Below are 17,444 nucleotides of genomic sequence, written 5' to 3'. Positions count from 1 at the left end.
GATTTGACACTTCAATCAAATACTGAGGGAATTGATGCCTTTCACATGAAATGTAATGTCTGGGCCCCATCTGGTGGCCATATAAAATGAAATTATACTATATAGTACAAGAAAGAAGAGCAGTGTCCTGGCCTCAATCTTGCTCGTAGTTATTTTGATTACTTGGTTATTATCTAACTGCTGTTTGTGGGACCATGCTGTGTGTAAATTAGCTGCCGCATTTCCTACATTTACAACAGTGAGTATGCTTCCAAAATACTCCATTGGCTGTAAAGTATTTTGGGCATATTTGGGTTTTCCAAAGTTCTTTGTTCTTTCTAACCTGCAAGCATGGACTCTCTGGTCATGTGTGTATTGGTAAAACTCAGCAATTACTTGTCTGTCTTGTCCATCAGTACTAAAGCTAGTACTACACTCCAGCTACACATCTGACATTAAGGAGAAGGGACTTTAACCACCACCCCTTGACGTTCAATAGTATTACCATTGCTGAAACCCCTCACCATCTACATTCGGGGTTACCATTAACCAGAAGCTTAACAAGATCCACCATATAAATACTGTGGCTACAAGAGCATGTCAGAGGCTGGGAATTCTGCAGTGAGTACCTCACCTGACTCATCAAAGCTTGTCAACCACCTGTAAGGCACAATTCACGAGTGTGGTGGAATAATGTCCACTTTTTCCATCCAGTAGATTACGAATACTTGGGAAGGCCATTGACGCAGAGACTATGAATTGGTTGAGTAGACAATTTTATGTCAACCTTCTGTCTCATTAAGCATCATCCGCTGTGGCTCGGGAGCCGGACTTTAGCATGGCATTCTCTGCCACTTTTGCTTCAGAGAAAGAGACTGAGCTGAGAAGAAGCATGAGTCGCTGACCTCTGTTTTCTCTGGGCTCTTCTCAGCCAGCTTTTCGTTTCTACTTGCTTCTTCAGTCGTCAGCAGCTGTCCTTTGATTCAAGAATGACATCTACTCAGGGTTCTATCATGGATCTTTGTGTGACTGAACAGGCTAATTCTCAACCTCCGGATCTTTGGGCACGTGGAGGAGGACATCCCATGAGGTAATGGGATCCGGAGTGCAGGATTTGCATCCTATTCTTCTCTGCTGCTGCTCTGCCTCACCATTAAGACATTGCAACTCAAAGCATGTTGCAACTTGATGGACCAATTGTCATCATTTTTAACAAGCAAGCTCAATGCAGCTGTACTTCAAGGAGAGTTTGAGTGTCTTTGAAGCATTTTATTTGTCCTCCTCTGGAGGGTTGGCCATATGAGTTCAGAAAACTGGACCTGGCAGGGGTGATACTTTTTGGCCATCTGGATCTGGTGTTCCAGTCCATCGTAGTTTATTTTGCAGAAGTTTTTCCTGAATGCTTGTGGAGCTGCTTTCGAGAAAGACACTAGCATTGAATCCGGAGGATACAGTGGAAGTTTGTTCTGAAAGAAGGTGCTCATGGTAGCAGCAAGGTTCAAGTTGTTTTGTCCATTCTCATTTATCTTATCCAGGCCATGATGTCTGAGGCAGGAGGGCCATGCCTCATTGTCCCTGCCCACAATTGTGTTGAGATCCCCAATAAGTAAGGATGTTCTGATTTGGGGATTCTGCTGGTAGCAGTGTCGAGCTCCTCATAGAACTAGTGTTTCACATCATTAGTGGCGAACACTGTTGGAGCATAGATACTCATGAGTTTAGCTGACCCTGCTTGAGTTGAGAGGCAGATGGAGAGAACACATTCTGAACCATTTGTGGGGGTTTCTATCATTAAGAATAGCAAGTTCCTTACAGTGAAGTCTACATTTTGCTCATGCATTTCATCTGAGCTATGCTTCTGCCAGGTAAACATGTAATGTTTTCCTTTCAGTGATCTGCTCTCGATGAGCCTGGTCTCTTGTACGGATGCTATGTTGATATTCAGCGTATCAAGTTCTATGTTAATTACAGAGATAAAAACAAAAAAACTGCGGATGCTGGAAATCCAAAACAAAAACAGAATTACCTGGAAAAACTCAGCAGGTCTGGCAGCATCGGCGGAGAAGAAAAGAGTTGACGTTTCGAGTCCTCAAAACTCGAAACGTCAACTCTTTTCTTCTCCGCCGATGCTGCCAGACCTGCTGAGTTTTTCCAGGTAATTCTGTTTTTGTTCTATGTTAATTACGGCTGTCTTGCATGTTATCAACCAGCTACAAGTCATCAGTTAGTCCCGTATACATGTTCTTGATGTTCCAGCTTGCCAAATGAAGAGTTGGCATCTTTCCTTTTGTTTGTTTTATTTGTTTGCTTGGTGCAATGGGTCCTGTCTACTTGTTGAGGAGGTACTCGTAAGCTCCAAGCAACGTTGAAGCAGATGGACTGTGGTGGGTCAGCACCTTACTGGTTGGTGTCTGCCTGACTTGGAAGGAGGGGGTTGACCAGTGGGACATGATGATCCCTCCCATTGTCTGAGACAGCCTGTTGTCAACAATGTGTACCATGTACAAGATGCACTGCAGCAACTCAACTAGGTTCCAAATCCTTGACCTCTACCACCCAGAAGGACAAGGGCAGCAGACTCATGGGAACTCCATCACCTCCAAGTTCCACAGCAAGACACACACCGTCGTGACTTGGAACTATATCGTGGTTCATTCTCCATCACTGGATCAAAATCTTGGAACTCCCTTCCTAATTGCACTGTGAGTATACTTTCACCGCCTGGACTGTGGCAGTTCAAGAAAACAGCTCACCACCACTTTCTCGAAGGCATTTAAGGATGGACAACAAATACTGGCTCAGTCAGCAACACCCTCATCACATGAAAGAATTTTTAAGATGGGGTACGTGCATAACTTGTCATGTGGCTCACATCACCTTCATAACTTAGCACTGCTGCAAGGCTTACATCCACATCTCACAGCTTCCGCTTACATCCATCTATTAAACTGTGACAGGTACACTATCCAATCACATTGGAACACACTCACTAAAACTCTTCCCTCCCTTTTTCAATACAAGGTAGTACATAACCTAGCAACAAACCAGTATGGCGTAGGCTGCAGATGGCATAACCATGCAGCTCTTGCTCTCCACCCATCTACCTAACCCTCAGATGCTTTCAGATATCCGAGAACTGCCTCCTGACAAAACAGTGGTGCCTGAGGATGAAGGTCCAGAGGAAGGGCAGTCCTCAGAGAAAAAAAGCATCGTCACTTGATGTGATACAACTCAGATACTGGCTCTGTGTGTATCTTAGAGAGTAGCATAGAAGGGGGATCTGCACATGGTGAGTCACCGGACACAAGTTGGCTGAAAACCATTCTAGGAGTAAAAAGTTACATGAGGTGTCAGCTCCCCAGAACATGTGGTTGAAGACAGGTGCTGTTGAAGACTCTGATGAACATTTTGATGGGGCAGCACACACGGAAAGGCTGATGAGCATGCACACCAAAGTGCTTGGTGCTTTGGCAGATCTATCAGAAAGCCTGTTGTGACTGTCAAGGAGCATGGAGTCAAGCTCCAACTTGACACAAGGCTTCAAGTGCAGAGCTTGGCACCCATCTTATGAAATGGCAGCCAACTCAATGAGAACATTTGTGGACCCAGACGTGATGCAGTGTCTGAAGGCTTATGTTTCAGCTTCCTTTACAAGATAGGCAGAAGCCACCCAATGTCTCACTGCTGCAGTGGAAGCTCAGACTGAGGTCATGAGATTCTCTGCTTGTTGCCAAGCAAGCCCAGTTTGGTACCATGCTGGCCCAAATTTCTGTTGTTGTGGCTGTGGATGCTGGTGTTCAAAATGGCTTGCAGGATCTCACAACAGTCCAGAAATATCTGCTCCAGCAGATTACTGGGATAACTGAGGCACGACTCAGGTGAGTGGCGTGACTCTGATGTGTACCAACCTGCTGTCCTCCCTCTTTTCTTCTGTCTCTCTCTTTCTTCTGTCTCTCTCGCTGTCTTTGCTCTCTTGGCTCTCTGCGGCTCCCGTTGCTCTCTGCGGCTCTCTCTGCTCTTTCTCTCTCTTAGAATGACAGTATTCATGCACTTACTGGAACCCTTGCTGTTGCCTTTCAGCCAGCTTGCCTGAGATTGTTGCTGCCCAAGGTGAGGTAGTGCAGTCTAAAGCCAGATCCTCAAAGCTCTAGGTCATCCTGCAAGGCCATCTGCATCTCTCCCATTGAAAGTCAGCAGCCTGACGAGTAGCATTGTGTAGGAGCACCAGGCCCAGCAAAGAAATCTGACTTGGATGGGCTCCACTTGAACTGGGCTGGGACCAGTGTCCTGGCCAATTGTATAACCAGGGCTTTAATCTAACAGCAGGTGAGGGTTTGGATGAAGGGAGATTCAGAAATCTGAAGAGAAAGGTCAAGGCATCAGAACAGTAAAACCATAGCAAAGTTACAGTGCAGAAAGAGGCCATTCAGTCCGTCATGTCTGCACAGGCCAAAAAGAGATAAAAGAAACTAGCCTCTCATTTTAATCCCACTTTCCAGCACTTGGTTTGTAGCCTCGTGGGTTACAGCATTTCAAATGCAGATCCAGGTACCTTTTTTAAATGATTTGAGCATTTCAGCCTCACCAACCAACTTAGACAGTGAATTCCAGACATCCACTACCCTCTCGGTAAAAACATTTTTCTTCATGCCCCCTCTAATCCTTGTACCAATCACCTTAAATCTATGCACACTCGTAATTGATCCCTTAGCTAGGAGAAACAGGTCTTTCTTGTCTACCCTATCTAGGCCCCTCATAATTTTGTACACTTCAATGAGGTCACCCCTTAGCTTCCTCTGTTCTAAGGAAGACAACCCTAGCCTATCCAATCTCTGACAGTGCAGAACAGTATAGCAATGTGGATAAAGACAAACAAATTGGGACTGGAAGGGCCAAAAACTGCACATTGGCGCATAACGTCATTGTAGGGAATAGGAGTAAAAAAATGAAGTTAAAGTTTCTTTATCTGAATGGATGAAGCAACTGCAATAAAGTAGATGATCTAGTGGCACAAGTAGAGGTAAATGATTTAGATCTAATTGCCATTACAAAGACATGGCTGAAAGATGATCAAGATTGGGAAATAAATATTCCAGGGTACACAATATTTCAAAAAGACAAAATGGCAAAGGAGGAGGGGTAGCCTGATGGAGAGGATGACAGAAGGACATTAATGAGAAAGGATCTGGCCCCAGAAAATCATGTAGTAGAATCAGTATGGGTGGCAATTAGGAATAGCAAGAGTCAGAAAACATTGATGAGAATAGTTTATAGGCCCCCTAACAGTAGTGTACCACTGGACAGAGCATGAAACAAGAAATTATTGGAGCTTGTAACAAAGGAGGTGTAATAATTGTGGGGGACTTTAATCTTCATATAGACTGGAACATTCAAATTGGCAAGAGTGGTCTAGAAGATGAGTCTGTATAATGTTTTTTGACAGTTTCAAGCAGTGTCTGTGGAGAGAAAAATATAATGTTACATTTAGGTCAAAGACCTTTAGCAGGACTTCAATCTAAAGTGTCATCTTTGCATTTCTCTCTCCAGAGATTTATTGAGTGTTTCTGCATTTTCTCTTCTAATTTCAGATTTCCAGCCAGGTGCTTGGAACTAAAAAAAATTGTTTTTTTTAAAACTTTTCATTGAACTGGTTAAGAATGTTAGGTTGCCTACTGTACATCTTTTAAAAGAGTTTAAACTCAATGTACAAAGTTCTCTGCCAAGATATTCTTTATGCAGTATAATTTGGAGATGTTTGTATCGTTGTTCTTGAACTCTCTATCAATTCTGGGATAAAGAACTAAGAGTCAGAACCAGACTCTACATACAAAGGGTACAGAAGTAAGAAACAGTAGAACTGTAGAAGCAGTCACACAAGTTTGTAAACCTTGAGTTTCTTGAGGATATATTAATTTTCGCTGATCTCCAGCCCAATCCTATAAGCTATGTAATTTGCATTCTATGTGGCGATTAAACTTATTTCAAAGAATAAGGGATATAATACTGACAAGCTAACATTGGTGGGTACTGAACGTTTAAAGTTTCCAGCTGGGGCTGTGGCAGTGGTGATTTGGTTTCCACCCTACTCTGGACATTCTGTTGCTTGTTATGGCCAGAAAAAGAAAATTCAGCAATGTTTTATGCAGGTTAATGCCCTAAGGAATTATATTTTTTATCCTATCTTATGTGAAGTTTTTAACAATCTTTTTTTCTTTTCATGCTTTTTCTAGTTGCTAGTATGAATCCACGTGATATTGAACTGGTAAGTAGAATATTATGGTAAGCAATTTAATGTCTACAGTCCTAAAAAAATTCTAAACTCTGGCAATAGGTTGATAGCACCAATATTTTAAAAGCATAAACTATATATCACCTACGCTTCTTGATTCAAAGTTGCTCAATTCAAATTTTCTATTTATTCAAGTTGAGATTTTTACTTCAAGAAATTCCTGTTTTATTAGCATTACTGGATAACTTTTTCTTTCCACAAGCAAAAATGACTTTAAGTTAACAAAGATGTATGTTTGTGGAGATATAGGGGTTGTGGAATTTCCATATCGTGGGCTAATTTGAAGTATTTCTAAATTTTGAACTTTAATTTTAAATTTTATAATCTTCAATCTCAATCTGTAAACGCATCATACAAATACAGGGGTTTAACTATTGGACAGCTCCCAATTTGTTGGATAGACTTGGGTTGTTTTCGTTGGAGCAGAGAAGACTGAGGGGTGACCAGATCGAGGTGTACAAGATTATGAGGGGCATGGACAGGGTGGATAGGGAGCAGCTGTTCCCCTTAGTTGAAGGGTCAGTCACAAGGGGGCATAAGTTCAAGGTGCGGGGCAGGAGGTTTAGGGGGGATGTGAGGAAAAACTTTTTTACCCAGAGGGTGGTGACGGTCTGGGATGCACTGCCTGGGAGGGTGGTGGAGGCGGGTTGCCTCACATCCTTTAAAAAGTACCTGGATGAGCACTTGGCACGTCATAATATTCAAGGCTATGGGCCAAGTGCTGGTAAATGGGATTAGGTAGGTAGGTCAGGTGTTTCTCACGTGTCGGTACAGACTCGATGGGCAGAAGGGCCTCTTCTGCACAGTGATTCTGTGATTCTGATTAACGCTTTAATACCGTCCAACCATAGATCATTACATTTTACACAGGTAAATTGAATTGACTTGCACTACCAAATTCAGATCTCTCTCAGATTCAAAGAAGATTTCTATTTCTTTGGCCTTTTAATATAATTGTAAATATATTTCCATTATATATGTTTACAACTTAACTGCTTAAATGAAAGAAAATCTTGTACTGTTGAGTTCCTTTTATAAGATGAAATGCTTAAAATTGCATTGTGATTGTGTGATTCAGTATGCTGATATGAGCGCTGTATTGTTCATTCTATTGTACTTGCACATGTAATGCTACCTGCCATGTGAGTTTCCTATGTTAATTATGTGGAAATTACTCCAACTGCCAAAGGATCCACATGAAGACTTGATGAAGAACACTTTGCTTGAATCAGAGAGTGCCTTTATAGGTAAGTGCTACTTTCTCAATCTCTGAAATACTTGCAAAGGTACACTTTCAGAGCCCCTGTTAAAGTTAATTTAACCTCTGTTAAACAGGAAGCCATGGAGAAACTTTCCCTTTTCCAGTGGATGTTGGGACAATATCTGAACTATCTCCACGCGGGAGACGTCGCTGCAATAATAGATTAGACTTTGATTCTGTATGTTGCCTATTGATTTTATTATAGTTTTGTTTTATTTTGTTACTATTTAATATAATTTTAGATTGAATGTATTTTGCAGTGCAACAACTTCAACACATTTGCAGCACAATAAGTAACTAAAAACTCTTAAAACTGTTGAAAATAGAAAAACTTAGTGATCCTTCAAGTATGGTTTTTCTCTTGCAACTTTCAAGTTTATATTGTATAAACAAATTCAGGTACCATCACTTCAGCACTTTAGCAACTCATAAATCCACACTCTTATTTTTTGTGAGGATATTCTTCTGTATTCATCCAAGTTTGCTATTTTTCTCAAGACATATCAAGTGTGAGAGAGATCAGGCAACTGCTCTGAACAGGTTGCTAGGAAGTCAACAACTTCAGGACTCAGTTGTTTCAGCATCAAAGCTGTTTGCCCCACTGACTGACCTTTTGCTATAGATCGTTAATCGCAAATGTAACCCCACTGTAAACAATTTAACTTTGTTACTTAAGTCCAAAAGAACAAGAAATATTTAGCTTTATGCAGAATCTCTGGGGCAAAATGTAGAATAGTCGTTATTTTTTGCTGATTTAGTCAATTTCTTTTGAGGTTACAAAGTAAAATTTTCATTCAGTTGCAAAAGACTTTGAACAGTGACATAAAATTAATCTACTTATTGCTAGTGGCATAACTCTGTTTAGAAATCAACTTTAACCTTTAGCTGCATTTTGTTAACTGCACAATATAGTGCGTACTATTTCAAAATTGAAAACTTCATACACATTGATAGCTTTGTAAGTTTTGAGAATTTGTTTTCATATTTGCAGTGATTGATAAGCAATTTAGTGCTTTGCATTATGCGCACATGCTAACTGATGACAAAATCTAATCACTTTTTGTTTCATCAAAGAAGGATACTTATCCTAGCAGACAACCTGTACCACAACTAGACAACATCTCTCTACATTCCGTATCCAGTTTTAATGTGGAGCAAGTAAGAGCCAGGAACGAACAACGTATGAAACATTTGGATAATCTTCAACATTCAGGTATATCCATGGATTCCATTTCATTTAAAATGGGGAAATATACTTCACATGTTCTCACAAATAAAATCAGGAATTAAAGGCTAATAGCAGTAATGGTGACTGAGATACTACTGGATTGTGGTAAGAACCCATCTTGTTCAATTAGCTTCCTTTAAAAAAGGGATTCTATTGTTGTTACCCATTCTGGCCAAATGTGAGTCCTGACCCAAAGCAATGGCCTCGCAAGCCACAGAAGTCAGTAAAAATAAAAGTGAATGGACCACTGGCATGACAAGTCAGACCCAGTCCAGTCAACCCTGCAAAGTCCTCCTTGGTAGCATCTAGGAACTTGTGCCAAAATTGGGAGCTGTCCAATAGACTAGTCAATCAATAGCCTTGACATAATCATACTTTCAGAATCATAGTTCTCAGTCAATGTTCCAGGCTCCTCCATCATCATCCCTGGCTATGTCCTGTTCCACTGGCAAAACAGACCTACCAGGCAGTATAGTGTATATGGCAGGGAGGGAGTGACCCTGAAGTCCTCAACATTGACTCTGGTGAATTACTCTTATACTCAGCTGATAATTTAATGGCAGCAAGGACACAGAATGTAGTTTGAGTTAGGGACTTCAATGTCTAACACCAGGAGTGGCTCAGTAGCAGTGATACTGACTTAGCAGCCTGAGACCTGAAGGACATAGCACCCGGACTGGGCTTGCAGCACATGATGAGAGAACCAATATGAGAAAAACCTGCTTGACCTCGCCCTCGCTATTCTATTTGAAGTGCATCTATCTGTGAAGTAGTGGTAGGAGTGACCACCAAATGTAGTGACAAAGTCCTATCTTCACACTGAAAATACCCTCCATCATGTTGTGTGGCACTACCACTGTATTAAATGGGATAGATTCAGAACAGATCTAGCAGCTCAAAACTGGCCATCCATAAGGTTCTGTGGGTAATTAGTATCAGAATTCGATCATGTCATCTTGAGTAACTGTCAGAGTGTTGGATCTATAACTATTCCATAATTGAACACTAATTTATTCTTTGATTTTTCTTTTTTGGGAGGGTGTGGGTTGATAAACTTGATTTAGACTTCCTCGCATTAGTCATTTCTAATTTAGGACAAGCAACTCAGTATATTTTAAGCAGTCATGAACTCTGACTTTTACTCTCCAGAATTAAGTTGTTAAGTGATGACCTCTTAGATACTGCAATCAAAAGCACAGTGTGAAAATTTACAACAGCAACACATACATATGCAGTTTTCATCGTGCTAAATTGTCACATTATACCTATAAAAACAGTGCAATCATTAAATATGAAACATATTGTAAACTATAAGTAATATTTTCAATTATATTTGTACATGTTTCAAATATGGGTGAATGGAATGAGAATTCAGAAGTCGGAGTAAACTGAGGAGTATGTACATCAGTTCACCATAAGATGAAAGATGTGGATGTATAATTGCATTTTTTTTTTGAGAAAGGAAATCCTTTCTCACACCAAAATCCATTCGCTCACAACAATCTATGCTGAACTTTGTAACAATAAAAGAAAACACAAAAATATCCGGCTTAGCAGGAAGTATCCTTATTTCTGTTGTTTATTTTTAACACTTTCCTTGTACCAGTGAGATGTTGTACTGACACTCATCACAAGTGCATTAAGCAAGCAGTTTTAAAGCACTCCCATGCAAAGCCATTTGAGATGAGCCCTAATGGTAATAAAGAAGTGCCCAATGTGGGTCCTCCTTGCCCCCCAACCAACCCAAAGGCATGTTGAGCCTGTTGTTACAAAGCAAAACCTGTTGGAGTTTCTTGAGCATGTAACTAGCAGAATAGGTAAGGGAGGGGGACCTGGTGGATGTGGTATATTTAGAATTTCAGAAAGCATTTGATAAGGTCCTACAAAAGAAGTTAGTAAACAAAACTAGAGCACGTGGGATTGGGAGTAATATACAGACGTGAATTGAGAACTGGTTAACAGACAGAAAAGAGAGAATAGGAATAAATGGTTCATTCTCAGGTTGGCAGTCTGTGACTAGTGAGGAATTGCACTTAAGCCCCAGCTTTCACAATCTATGCCAATGAATGGATGTGGGGATTAAATATAATATTCCCAAGTTTGCAGATGACAAATAACGAGATGAAAGCGAGAGTTGTGAGGAGGATGCAAAAACGCTTCAAGGGGATTTGGAGAGGCTAAATGAGTGGGCAAAAATTTGGCAGGTGGAATACAATGTGGAGAAATGTGAGGTTATCCATTTTGGTAGGAAAAACAGAAATAGAGAGTATTTCGTAAATGGTGAGAGGGGCTGGGAAGTGTTGAACTTCGAAAGGACTTGAAGTTATGACACAGCCGATGGTAAATGCCGAGTTGTTCAAATCCCAAAGGGAAACTTGAAACAACTACCACAACTTGTTTTGCAGTTTGTATAAATTTCGAGATGCAGGCCTTGAATTCAGTAGTAATAAGACCACCAAGTCTTATAAGTTTTTATAAAACTAAATTAAACATTTATTAATAAAAGAACTGATTTTAAATACATACATAGATCTACAAATTACTACTGTGATAACTTCTAAATCCCCTAATCAATCTAACTCCCAGTTACACTTTCATTAAGGCAACAGAAAGACACACAGATTTTAAAAGACCCAGGCAAAAAAGCATGATATCTTGAATCAGTCAAATTCAGTGTGAGTTTCCTTGAGTTCTCTGTAGACAGTTTAGATGTTGAAGGCGTTTCACACTTGTTAGATCTTAGAATGACTAGCCTTACACACAGCCTTTGCTCCTTTATATGTATTTTCCCCTCTGAATGCAAATACCCAATATTTCACTATGTCTTTGGACTTTATGTCCCTGATACTAAAACCCTCTCATAACACTAAGTTTTATCAGTAATCTTTGGGAAAAATAAACACACTTTCTAAACTTCACTTGCCTAGGTAACACATTTCACCCCTCCTTTGAAAACAATCTAGACGGGTTTATTTCAAAATGCAAATGTTCCCTTGACACCTATGTTTCTCAACTTCCCCATATTTACCTAATTAACATTTCAAACTTAACCACTCCTCTTAGATCAAAGCACCCAGACTAATTCAATTAAGTCTCACACGTACACACAGACTCATATGGACACATATACACATCCTGCTATTAATCTATTTTACAATAAATTCCAGTAACATTGAGAATTATTATATCTTCTTGACACATGGGTGTCCTTGTTCATGAGACACTGAAACCAAACATGCAGGTACAGCAAGCAATTAAGAAGGCAAATGGTATTTATTACAACAGGCTTTGACTATAGGAGTAAAGATGTCTTACTGCAATTATGTAGAGCCTTGGTGAGATTGCACCTAGAGTATTGTGGGCAGTTTTGGTCTCCTTACCTAAAGAAAGATATAATTGCCATAAAAGGAGTGCAACAAAGGTTCATTAAATTAACTACTGGGATGGAGGGATTGTCCTATGAAGAAAGATTAAATAGACTGGACCTTTATTCTCAAGAGTTTAGAAGAATGAGAGATGATCTCATTCAAACGTACAAAATTCTTACAGGACTTGACGTGGCAGATGCAGGAAGGATGTTTCTCCTGGTTCGGGGCCCTAGAACCAAGGGACACAGCCTTAGAATAAGGGACAGGCCATTTAGGACTGAGTTGAGGAGGAATTTCTTCACTGAGGGTGGTGAATCTTTGGAATTCTCTGCCCTGGAAGGCTGTGGAGGCTCAGTCAATGAGTGTGTTCAAGACTGATTTCAATAGATTTCTACATATTAAAAACATCAAGGGATACAGGGATAGTACAGGAAAGTGGTGTTGAAGATGATCAGCCATGATCTCATTGAGTGGTGAAATGGGCTCAAAGGGCTGAATGGCCTACTGCTGCTATTATGTTCTTAAAATGATACAAATGCTGGAGGAGGTATGAATTGAAAAATTATGAACAGCTGCTGTCCAAAAGTAAGAATAAAACAAGTTGAAACCAAAACCCGTGCTGCTGTTGTTTAGGGCACCCTCTATGAACCTGATCCTTGATGTAATTAATGCCAAAGCAGTAGCTCTGTGGCAAAATGGCAATTTCATTTAGCTGTACAGTCTGCACTGGTGTACAGGAACAGTTTGATTAGCATAGACCTGGCATTTGACCTGTGGATCCCTGAATTATAGTTAATTTCTAGAAGACAGGTTCAAAGATTACCTAGATCTAGGAGGGTGGGGGTGGGAGGAGCCCTGTATACTGATCTTGTGCTGCCATTCTTTAATTTTGTCTCTGGCCATTTAACTTAATTAATTGTTGCCATTATAAATTTTGTTTGAAATGAAATTCCCAAATCTGTGGGTAAAGTTTGTTGATTATGCGGTTGAGTTGACTTTCAGCTTTCACTGCCAGATAATGACCTCAAAGTGGAAGATAGTGACATTCTGAGCCAGTTCATTTCAAGAGATAAGGAAAGACCAAGCTCTGTTGAAACGGTGGCTACTGAGGTCTGGCTACGACCAGGAACATCAGAAACGTTAAGGAGGTTTATGGCTGATCATACACAACTTGAGTGAGGACCTTCACCTACCACATGAGGATTCAGCTGGAAGCAAGGCCATTCCACAGCTTATGACCAAATTAGCTGGTAAAATTAGTCAAAGACTATGTGCCTTCAGTAAGGAAAAATGTTTATTGCAGACTCTCGATGCACTTTGTTATTTAGGTACTTCAATTCAGGATGCTGTATATTAATGTTTCTTTCTGCTAACCAGCATGTGGCCTTGAATAAACAAAATGCAAAAAAAATAAATGATCTTGTATTCATGTTTTTGTTGAACACTGAAGTGTGCTATACATAATAAGAGTTCACATGGATCACTATTTTGCAAAATTACACTGGAAGAAGTCCAAACGAAATTTGCATTTTAGTTGCTAGATCTGGCACTAACCAGTGCTGTTAGCTGAATGTACTATTTATATATCATTGTTTTGTTTTTTGTACTTGCATTATTCTTTAATTGATGTTGGTCATCAGACTTGTTGTAATGCAGTTGTGTAAAATGTAATAAAATTCTATTTTTAAATGTGCCTTGAGTATTTTTAAAAGCAAATATCATGAAATGTCAGTTGCCACCTGCTCTAAAGTGCAATTGAGTGCTATGATCCCTGTAGAGACGATAACTTTTAAAAAGAGAAAAATTTCCCAGTGACTGACAAAGAATTACAGCAAGGTTTCACATTTATGACTTTTACTGTAATAAAACTAAAGTCATCATAGACTAAACAGGCAACTAATATACCAAACTGAAGAAAAGGAACTTCCCCCATTAACTAACATGACACTTTTTCACTTTATGCCATACTTCCAGCTGACATAGCCTTGATTTAAATTCTAAATTCCTCCCAGCATTTCAGTAGGCTCCCTTTTCCCTGCCAGGTCAAGACCAGTGTCCTTAGAAGACTGATTGGAATGGCTTTCAGAGTATCCATAAGAAACAGCAGCAAGGCCCACTCTCGTGGCTCCTCATTCCTTAAAGCTCCGCACGTCTGTCTCTTCGAATGGAGAACCAGTCCACACCAACATCCTCCTTGATGGCTAACCCAAAAACAATCTTTTCCACTGCTTTTCGCAGCTGCATCTGATTCTGTTTCCGCCACCATGTTTCTGAATCTGGATGTGTCTGTATCCAGAAAACTAGCTGATCTTTTGTATCAAGGTGTGAAACCTGCCACTTGAGTTTCTGTAGGTTTCCATTACAAATCACTTGGGCCAGGCAGCATTTAGTATGCTCATACTATTCCCCCATTCAGAATGTTCTGTTTTACCTTAAGTTAGAAGGGAAATTTAAAAACACAGCCATCTTGTAAAATCCTCCATTTGTATCAAGTAATACAATTGTGTAGTGCTGAGAAAAGAGGCACATTGTTAAAGCTGTTCATCTTGCATTAATTAGGACATTTGCAAGAATACCAAATATAAAGGGAACAACAATTTATACTTCATGAGAAGACTGCTGATTGGTTGGCAAGTGGATTCTGGTAGAGGTATTGCCATGGAGAATGCATCAGTTACTGATGACAGTTAACTGCAAAACTTTGTTTAAATTCAAACCAGGCAGATTGACTCTGATCAAGGCATTGCCCTGGGGAATGAACCATTCATTGGTTTATTATTCAGTGCCAGTGTGATGCTAGGCTGTATATCCAAATACTGGCGGATCAAAGAGCATGTCCCTTTAGCTGTTCACAACAGCCAAGGTACTAACCGTATCCAACCAGCCCATGCTTGCAAAACTCAAAAGATGGTGTCCAACATTAGATGTGATTCTGTGATTGGACAACATTTACTAAACAATCATGAGTGGGCTAAGAATTACACTGACAGCCAATTTAAGATATATTCAAGATTTAAGGTTTCAAGATAAAGCTTTAAGAATTCAAGATTTAAAATTTCAGTAAGGGGCATGCTAAGGGACAGTAAACTACACAAGTGAAATGGAGACCAAGTGATTAGCAAATTAGGTTCATGTGGCAAATTCTGGTAAGTTTTACAAGTTTAAATATTGATTAGGAATCAAGATCTGACCTAGAACTAACAACTTAAGTAAATTAGACCAGTTTGTTAAGCAGAAAACTGCCTGGAGTATCAGTTATCTGTCAATCAGCTGAAAGCAGTTGGTTCAATTGGTGTTAATTACTGTAGCAGGAAGCTAAACTAGCTGGTGACTCATCAGAGGGCCTACAAAAGAGACAGGATATTCAAACTGCACAATCATTAAGGTCTGTAAAAGGAGACGGGACTACACCTGAGTAAAGGGCTTGGCCTAAATAGCCAAGTGGTTATGGTACTGGGTTTGTAACCCCAAGATCAAGAGTTCAAATCTTACAATGGCAAACTATGAAACAATGTAACTTCATCTGAAACAGATGGAAACAGGTTTACTCAAAAGAGTATCAAGAGTTCAACCCTGTCTGGCCAGTTGTATTCTATCTGCGTGGAGCCTTTCCTGCGCCTCTTGCGGAGGAGGTTGTCGGGATTGGTTCTGCGCGGGCCGGGCATCGGGGTGGTCCTTTCGGCTTACGCCGATGACGTGCTCCTTATGTTTAGTGACCCGGCTGACCTGCGGAGGATGCACGAGTGCCAGGAGGTCTACTCTGCCGCTTCTTCTGCCAGGATCAACTGGGGTAAATGTTCTGGACTCCTGGTCGGTCAGTGGCAGATGGATCCCCTACCCGAGGAGCTCAGGCCTTTCACCTGGAGCAGGACCAGCCTCCTCTACCTGGGGGTCCATCTCTGCCCCGCTGAGGAATCCTGGCCGGCAAACTGGCAGGAACTGGAGACGAAAGTCACCGCTCGCCTGCGGCGCTGGACAGGACTGCTCCGAGTGCTATCTTACCGAGGTCGAGTTCTGGTCATAAACCAGCTGATCGCCGCCATGTTGTGGTATCGGCTGGTCACTTTGACCCCTCCCCCGGACTTTGTCACAAGAATCCAGAGATTGTTAGTCGACTTCTTCTGGGACAAAAGATTGCACTGGGTCGCTGCCGAGGTTCTGAGTCTCCCGCTTAGGGAGGGTGGTCAGGCGCTAGTGTGCCTACGCACACAGGTGGCGACTTTCCGCCTTCAGACCCTGCAGCGATACCTCTACGTCGAGCCTCCTCCTAGATGGTGTGCCCTGATGACGTATTTCCTCCGTCAGGTGCACGGCCTGAATTATGACGTGCAGCTCCTGTTTATAGAACAGCTGGGCCTCGGTGGCTCCTTGCAGGCGTTGCCCGTCTTTTACCAGGACCTGATCAAAGTCTGGAAAGTGGTCGCCTCGCGACGCAGCTCTCCCCCGTCAGGAGTAGCGGCTATCGTCAGAGAGCCGCTGCTCAGGAATCCGCCCCTCCGTCCTTTTCAGTGGTTGGCGGAGAGGAGGGCTGTGGCCGCAGGGGTGACCAGAATCGGGGACGTGCTGGGTGGCGGAGGACTGGGCTGGATGCTCCCGCAGGAGTTGGCGCGACGCGCGTCTGTGTGTGTCCAGGTCGCAGCCGATGCCATCCAAGACCTGAGAACGGTCGTGCTCGGACCCGACGTTATTTTGGGTCTTGAGGCGGCCCAGGTGCGCGGTGGTCTTCCGTCTGAGCGTTCCCCTGTTCGGACAGAATTCCACATTGGCCCCAAGCCCCGAACCCTCCCTCGGGTGCTGGTGCCCCGCAATATGAGCTGCCTAGGGGACATGCCCTCTGTGCCTTTTAGCACGGCAAAGAGGAGCTTTTTGTACGGACTGCTGCTGCACACCTTCCATTTTCTCGCCCTTGTCTGTCGACCGGACACGCCCTGGCGTGCCTTGTTGCCGTCCGGCGGCGGAGGCCCCCGATGGGAGGCCCTCTACGGAGGTGTCCTCCCCCTTTCTATCGGAGACCTGGGTTGGAGGGTGTTGCATGCAGCAGTCCCTTATAATAAGAGGATGCATTGGTTCGCGGACTCTCAGGACACGTGCCCTTTTTGCGGTCTTGTGGAGTCCGTGGACCATGTATACATAGGGTGTTGTAGGCTGCACTCCCTTTTTAGTTATTTGAAAAACCTTTTATTGATGTTTTGTTTGCACTTCAGCCCCACGCTCCTGATCTATGGGCACCCGGTGCGGAAGGGGGTCGGGAAGGAGGAGGACCTCCTCGTGAACCTGCTCCTGGGCCTGGCCAAGTTGGCCATTAACAGGTCCAGGCAG

At 41.9% G+C, this 17,444-nt stretch overlaps 1 protein-coding gene across 5 annotated transcripts in view; it reads left to right on the top strand.

The window, feature by feature from the left end:
• Nucleotides 1-13,778, top strand: part of LOC121279411 (centrosome and spindle pole-associated protein 1) — a 206,425-nt gene extending 192,647 nt beyond the window's left edge. For 4 of the 5 annotated variants that reach the window (XM_041190634.1, XM_041190635.1, XM_041190632.1 and 1 more), the window contains 5 exons: nucleotides 6,210-6,241; nucleotides 7,458-7,515; nucleotides 7,604-7,707; nucleotides 8,604-8,742; nucleotides 13,141-13,778. In XM_041190634.1, coding sequence (XP_041046568.1) covers nucleotides 6,210-6,241; nucleotides 7,458-7,515; nucleotides 7,604-7,707; nucleotides 8,604-8,742; nucleotides 13,141-13,304 — 497 coding nt within the window. In that variant the 3' untranslated portion in view covers nucleotides 13,305-13,778. The remainder of the gene's footprint in view (nucleotides 1-6,209; nucleotides 6,242-7,457; nucleotides 7,516-7,603; nucleotides 7,708-8,603; nucleotides 8,743-13,140) is intronic. The other variant, XM_041190633.1, reaches the window with a different exon arrangement.
• The last annotated feature ends 3,666 nt before the right edge of the window (nucleotides 13,779-17,444 follow it).

The sequence above is a fragment of the Carcharodon carcharias genome, chromosome 6 (assembly GCF_017639515.1).
Source record: "Carcharodon carcharias isolate sCarCar2 chromosome 6, sCarCar2.pri, whole genome shotgun sequence".
NCBI classification, from domain to species: Eukaryota; Metazoa; Chordata; class Chondrichthyes; order Lamniformes; family Lamnidae; genus Carcharodon; species Carcharodon carcharias.
This window is presented reverse-complemented; position numbering and strand designations above follow the sequence as displayed.